The following is a 7,606-nucleotide window of genomic DNA, read 5'->3' as shown; positions in this document are numbered from 1 at the left end:
ATTTACAACACTGTTCCAGAACAGTTCAACCCAAATATTCAGATGTGTGCTGTGCATTTTATGGAGGACTATTTCCTGATCCTGAGAGAGTAACTACAATGCTGGCTGTTCTGACTCAAAGACTGCAAGTACATTTTTATGTTTAAAGAATTTGCCACTGACGATTCAGACACGGGTTTTGAGCAGCGTAGAGTAGCGCTTGTTGTTTGTCATTTCTCAGATCACAAATGCAGACATGGTTTTATGTTTATGCAGCGCGATGCAACGCGTAAAAAGACAGTATAAATCATTATAATCCATAATTATGTCCCCACTGGATGCAACAAATGCCTCGTTTATAATGGGTTTTAATGTTTTTGTCTCGTCGCTCCGGCCGGGACACGGCATCACATTATGGTAAGGGGCGTAACATTTCCGTCACATGCTTGAGGTATTCGGCCAATCACAACGCACTGGATAGCTGGCCAATCAGAGCACACCTCGCTTTTTCAGACCGATGAGCTTTGTAAAAATCTACGCGCTTCAGAAAGGCGGGGCATAGAGGAGAAACAATAATGTACAGTATTTGGAAAATGTGTTTTTTGAACCTTAAACCGCATAAACACATTTCATTACACCAAATACACAACATAATGTTCTTTTTAGCAGCATCATATGACCCCTTTAAGATCTCTCTAGACCACATAAACATGGGCTTAATCTGGATCTCAGCTAAGAGATCCAGATACAAATCCACAATTTATTACTTTTACAAAAGTTCAATATCTCAACCAGTCTTTAGACCCCACAGATTCTCTGAAACTTTTATGTGACTTTTGTAATCTTAGTTTCTGTTCATTAAATCATCAACATATTCATATTTTTAACTTCTAATATTAATGCGTTTTGGAAAACTTAAAGCAGTAAAAAGTAATTACCTTTATCTATAAGTAAAAGAAAAAAACATAAATACATACGTAAATTATATATAAAAAACTTCTAATTGTTCTAATTTGTTTCGTTTTTAAGTGCTAAAATAACTAAAGTAAAACTTAATAAAGACATTTAGAAAGCAAAAACTAATAAAAATAACGAAACACAACAAATACTGAAACTTTAAAACTGAAATGAAAAGAGAAAAAAGCCAATAAAAAAAATATTAAGAGAAACTATAATGGTATATTGATACTAAAATAACACCAGAGAAAACTTGAATATCTTACATGATTGCCGCAGTGAATTCAGCAATGATTTTTTCGTGCAGGCCTTGGTCTGGGACTAGTTTTTTTCACTTCAATATTGGTCATTATTACCCAGTCAGGTGGCTGATGGTTTTTTTAACAGGCATTACACGTTACATGGGCATGCCACTAGATGGCAGCATCTATCAAGATATTCAAGAGTTAATTTGGGGATAATACTGCATCCAAAGAAATAATTTTTTCAGAGATGGCATAGAGATTACTTCTGAATAACAACATTATGAGTGCATGAGCTCATGATGATAATGATATGCACAGGCTTGGTGGGAGCAAATCAATATAATTTACTATGAATCAACAACTGAGCCATTAGGCTCCCAAGAGGAGGCTTTAAGTACATTTTTAGTCTTAGAATTTTGGTCTGCTGATGCCACTACTGTTATTTTGAATCAGAACACTGCAAAAAAATTAAAATAAAATGTTAAAATTTCATTATGAATTGATTAAAAAATGCTTTCAAATCAGCAAACCATTTGCATTTTTTTGTGTGTGTGCACAGTAGGTGCAAAAAATAAATCATAATGTTATAGTGTAACAAAAAAAAAAAAGTCATGGATTATAGATTGTCATATTGTTGGGATTATTGAGATTTGTACCTTGTTAAAATATTTGCAGCATATCTATGTGTGCATATTAAGTGAGTACAAATAAAGCAAATAATAATGCATAAAATGCTGTAGTGCAATAAAATATGAAAGAAAATAAATAAATTGAGATTAAATGTATTAATAGTAATATTTGCAATATTATTAACGGAGAAATGGGGGCAAGGGGGATCATAGATTGTCATATTGTGGCAGACAAAGACATAATGTGTTGGTTTTTAGATAGTAGTATACTGAAAAAATAGCATGACAGCTTGTCACTGGTACTATTATGAACTCTATAGGGGTAAAAAGGTACAAAGGTGTCCCTTTGAGGGTTCTGTCCCAGTGACAAGCTGTAGTACCCCTAAAAAAAACAAAACTAAAAAAAAAAAATCCTGAGAGTGATTGGGATTTGTTCATTGTTTATCAAAGGGTTTAAGTCTTTCTTTGACTCTCATTCATCTGATTTCCAGGCTCAAAGTCTCAGAGTGCGCTATGGAACACACTCACTGCTGGGACGTGCAAGAAGGAGAAGGTCAAAGTTCAGAGCGACGTTCCAGACGATCCACGCAGAATAGAAGAGATCCTGGCGGATGAGCTTCCCTCTTCAGATGTCCCAGAAGCAACAGAGAAAACTGCTGTCAGGTTCATCTCTCTCCTTTTATGATGGTTAACGGTTGCTTTACAGGAATGCTTTCTCAGTTATATTTCAATGATCAACTTTGTTTCAAACGTTTCTCCCATATTGAGATCACATACTTTGGTTTTGAGATCTCTTCTCAAATCATCAGACACATGTGAGATTACTGGGGTCTTTTTCGCAGGAGAAACATATTATAACCTCCGGTTTAATCTCATTTCTGTCTAGGAGGATCTCATTAGTCATTTTTCTTCCTTGTGGGCCTAGAAGCTGACGTCAGGCATCAGGTTATGGGATTTGACTACAGGGCAGATCGGTCTAATTATTGATAATGGCACATATAGAAGTCTGATTTGTAAACATGCTCTATAAAATGTGTTTTTTAATGGTGTAGACCAGCGAATCTCAACCTTTTGGCGTAATTCAGAACCCCAGTCCAATTCAGAACCATCCTCAAGGACCCCCAGAACAAAATTGACTCGTATCATTTGTGTCTTTGTGAGGACCAAATGCAGTCAAGTATAATTCAAGTTAGCTGACTTGTCCAGTATTTGGCCATATCATCAGCTATATTGGATTTTTCTTTCATGGGAACATGTCATGTCAAAATGTATACAAAAATTCATACTTTATACGGACCCCCTGGCCTTATGTCAAGGACTACTAGGGGTCCAGGCCCCCTGGTTGAGAAACACTGGTGTAGACAATTGGGGGTCAAACAGGGTCACTAGATAAGCAGTTTTACAGTTGTAAATCAAGTATTAACAACATACAGGTAAGAAAGAAAGTTTTTCAGTAACGTTCATTCATCCCTTTTGTTTTGGTTTGTATGACACGTGAACCACAACCTGAAGGTGGACGTTTTTACAAATTAAAAGGCCTTTTATTTGCTTAATAAAAGTATAAACTGAAGACATGTAATCGATTGTGTACATCAGTAAAGTTTTGACCATGTTAATAATTTGGAGGCCTTAGACATTTGTGTATCAAATATGAGACAGTAGGCTGTACAAGCTTAAATTTCATCTGGCCTAATTTGTGGAAGTAAAAAGCTTTTGAGAAGCAAATTCCTTAATTTCTTTCGAGTAGCATCCCGCATTAATTTCAGAACCAGTGCGTTTTATACTTTCATTCCTTTTGCTTTGGTTTTGCTGCCAACATGCACAGAATGCTTTTTAGTTTTAGTAGTAAAACCAAAACGCCAAAAACAGGAATGAAAAAGTAAAGCACACATGTCTTCATTTGGAGTTTTCTCCTGAGCTACAGTGGATAACAGCTGCTACTAATACTCAAGGACAGTGCTCGCATTGATTACACAAATGCACTTCAGCGCAGAACTAAATACAATGTGAAGGGAAGAACATAGAATCAGACTGTTAGCACTTCAGTTTGTTTACGCAGTGTCTATTGAATGTGCACTGAACTGTTTTTTAGAAAACTTTTTTTTTTCATTTTTGCAGCAGTTGGAGACAGATAATTGAAAATCGTATTCCGTTTGACGGATCACTAAAGAGTTTACGTAGCGACTCTTGCGGTCTGACTCTGCTGAGACAAAGAAAAAAGCTGTATTTTTGGGATTTAAGATGAGTTACAGTAGGTTATGATATGCAGTATACAGTATATGCAGTATACAGATATGCAGTGTACTGATATACAGTAGGTTGGACTAATCAATGGAGGGAGGTGTTGCACATCTCCGAAAGTTTTTAAAAGACCTCAGTTTGTTGCACACCACTAGATGTGTGGAGCTACTCGTATTTAGCTACTCGTTGGAGTGAGTGGCATTTGATTATTTTCATGAAATATTCATTATGACGCACTCCGACAGAGTTGCTGCCCTTAAAAAGATTGTTATTGATGGCTTGTTTGTTCCTAAGCCTGTTGTCATAATGCAGTCATGCTCATTAGCAGCATTGTTAGTATGAAATGTTTAGGGTTAATTAATAAGAGGAATATTGCTCAGACTCATTAACAGACACCTGTCTGACTGCTGTGTCGATATTACAATACCCTGGAAAAGCAGACACTTGAGAAAACCGACCGGGTGTAATATAAATGTGATTTATTGTATAATTAGTAGGGCTGTCAATTTAGCATGCTAATTTGGTGTGCTTAATTTTAAAGTATTTAATCATGACGTGCATACTTTGTGGTTGAATAATACTGTTGCAGATGTTTCAAGAGTTCCTCAACTTCAGAAAAGCAAGGAACTGTTTTTGTAGTCTGTTGTTTTTTTCCATTGACTTCGTTTAGCCTCATTCTGATGAGGTCTTATTCGGTTCTGGGCATTTTGTCTTCCTCTAATTAGATGCCATTGTTTGACGTTGGCATAAGAAAAAAGCTAGAAGTCATTTGTTCAGAGAACAGTCATTTGACATGCAGTAGACTGTATTGGAAAGTAAAGCCTATTGGCAATAATAAGAATAATAATGATGATGGATAATAATAATAATAATTTGTTTGTTTAATGAATTAAACTAGGTAAGAGTAATGCACAGCTGGTGGTCTGATGGGGCTGCTGACCTGGTCACTTCATCAAAGCTCTAATGTCCCGGTCTATCGATTTAGCAAACCATAGATGGATGAAGTTTGCCATTTTTGTTTGCCAGAGGTCAAGAGGAAAGACCTCATTATCATTTACCATCATCTTTGATCACTGACGGCTCACATCGGGGAACCTGACTGTATGTAATGTTCTGAGATTGTTGCATTGAGTAGCTTAAAGATAGTGTTCTAATAAGTCAAAGTAATAACTGAACTTGACTCTGTTTTTTTCTCGAATTATAATTTAAAATACAGTAGTTTAGCCAAAGTCAGTGTGTCAGGAGATAATTGTTCAACTACAGTCGATGTGAAACTGTCATTAATCACATGTGGTTTTAGAGTTTATGCATCAGCGCAATCAATAACACACAAACAAGCTTCATGTAATCAGAAATCTTGAATAGTATATTGAGTGGGGGGGTCAAGGGTGACATCTGTTCTATGGCAGGATATTTCCAAATTTCATATCGTTTTCCTCAATCTTGATATAATTCAATTCATTCATTCAATTATTTCATTTCATTTCTTCATTCATTTATGCAATTTAGACATTTATTTATAGCCATTTATTTATTGTCATTTATTTAGCCATTCTGACTTTTTTTAAATTTTCATTTATTTCGCTATTTCGAAATTTTTATTGCCATTTATTTATTGCCATTTATTCAGCCGTTTATTTATTGCCATTAATTTATTTGTGTTTATTTAGCCATTTAGCATTTATTTATTGCCATTAATTTATTTCCATTCATTTCTGTTTATTAAGCCATTAAAACATTTTTATTCCAATTTATCCATTTAGATATTTATTTATTGCCATTTATTTAGCCATTTATTTGTTGCCATGTATTTATTTAGCTTTTTGTTTATTGCCATTTATTTCAATTTATTTAGCCATTTTTAGTGTCATTTATTTAGGCTTTATTTATTTATTTTTGGTCGGTTTGGTTAGAGCTGGGGGTGTATTCCAGAAAGCACGGTTAACTTACCGTCAGCTAAACCCTGAACTTTCGGTTGATTAACCCCAAACCTTGCTTACTCGAGGTATGTGGTTCCAAAAACACGTCCGGGAGTAAGTTCATTCAACTCAGAGTATGTTCCTGGTTAAGACTCAAGACATTCTCAACAGAGCAACGACTCGACGAGTCACTATGGAAACGAACGCTAAGAAAAAGCGTGCCATGCTGTTTCTTTCTTCTTCTATTGTTCAGTGGTCATTTACATGCTTGGTGCATATCGCCACCTAATTGATGGTTGTGCAATCATTTTTCTTTTTTTCCGTTTAATCTTTAATCCATGTGTGAGATGAGACGAGATTATCTGTTTTTGCAAATAAACTCTTCATATAATATAATAAATTAAACATTACCTTGTCATACGTGTTTTATAATTTATACAGATAACTGTTATAAATGCCAATAAAATAAATATAACCATATTAGAATAATATTACCTTATTACTTATATTAGCGCTTCATCATTAACATATCATACATACACACACACACACACATATATATATGCATACATAATAGGCTGTATTACATATTGTAATATTAAATAATGTTGTGCGCTATCTGTCACGCCCTCTGAAGGCTCGTCAGTAGATCACACGTGCGCTGAGAGAGAGCAAGTTACTGTGGTTACTTGCATACCCTGAAAGTAACCTCTGATTTTGGAACCGAAAGCTGAGGTTATCCGCTCGCTTCTCCTCAAACATACCCGGGTATGTCACATAACTTGCTTTTTGGAATACCCCCAGGTGTGTGTGTGTGTGTTTATTTATTTTTCTGTGGTATTCGTTTAACAACATAACATATGCTATTAACATATCTTATGGCATTCCTGTCACATCATCAGTCAAATGTGCAACCCTAGTACCTGCTTGCATATATCTAACATGGTTTTCAGTTACTGGGAAAACTCTTTTAGTGCAACTGTTTTGACAGCTCAGAGTATTTTAGTGCATGACAGTCATGTTTGAATAATCAATAGCAAATGTACTTACTTAAATGTACTTGAAATTCCAGAGCACTAAAAGCACTTGATGCATGATCGGACTGTTTCCCCCCCCCCCCCCCCATAGGAAAATGACTACATAGCAAGCTACTTTGAAGACGGTGATGATTACGGGGGAGGAAGTGATGACAACATGGATGAAGCCACTTACTAAGAAAAAAAAGGGGGGAGAGGGGCACTACACAAAAAAAAAAAGTATCATGCAAAAGCATTAAAGTGAATCAATATGCATGTACAATATAAAAGCACAATTTTAGTTCATACACTACATGTCTTCAAAGAGCACAGTGTTTTATAGGTATAAAAATAAGATTCAGTGTAATTATATAGATAGTCTAAACTGGTATCATTTAAGCTAAATGATTATACAATTAAAAGGTTAAAAATAATTAAGAGATTCAGATATTAAAATATAATTCCTTTATTTTCAACCTGCATCTACAGGATGAAGGCACATAATCACTGTACTCCATGTTTCAAAGAAATGCTTACATCTTTGCTACTTTAATGGAATTGAACATGTTTGAGAATATTTTGCAAATCATCCCTGTGTCCTTGCTAGAAGGGAAAAAAAA

The 7,606-nt window shown here is 35.2% G+C and overlaps 1 protein-coding gene across 1 annotated transcript in view; it reads left to right on the top strand.

The window, feature by feature from the left end:
* Positions 1 to 7,606, top strand: part of LOC107600252 (calcium/calmodulin-dependent 3',5'-cyclic nucleotide phosphodiesterase 1C-like) — an 88,379-nt gene that overhangs the window by 17,634 nt on the left and 63,139 nt on the right. Inside the window, exon 3 of the mRNA XM_016292096.1 lies at positions 2,302 to 2,473. Within this exon, the coding sequence (XP_016147582.1) occupies positions 2,302 to 2,473 (172 nt within the window). The remainder of the gene's footprint in view (positions 1 to 2,301; positions 2,474 to 7,606) is intronic.

Source organism: Sinocyclocheilus grahami, unplaced genomic scaffold (assembly GCF_001515645.1).
Source record: "Sinocyclocheilus grahami isolate Dianchi unplaced genomic scaffold, SAMN03320097.WGS_v1.1 scaffold280.1, whole genome shotgun sequence".
Lineage (NCBI taxonomy): Eukaryota > Metazoa > Chordata > Actinopteri > Cypriniformes > Cyprinidae > Sinocyclocheilus > Sinocyclocheilus grahami.
The sequence above is the reverse complement of the archived record's forward strand: the minus strand, read 5'-3'. Positions and strand labels throughout refer to the sequence as shown.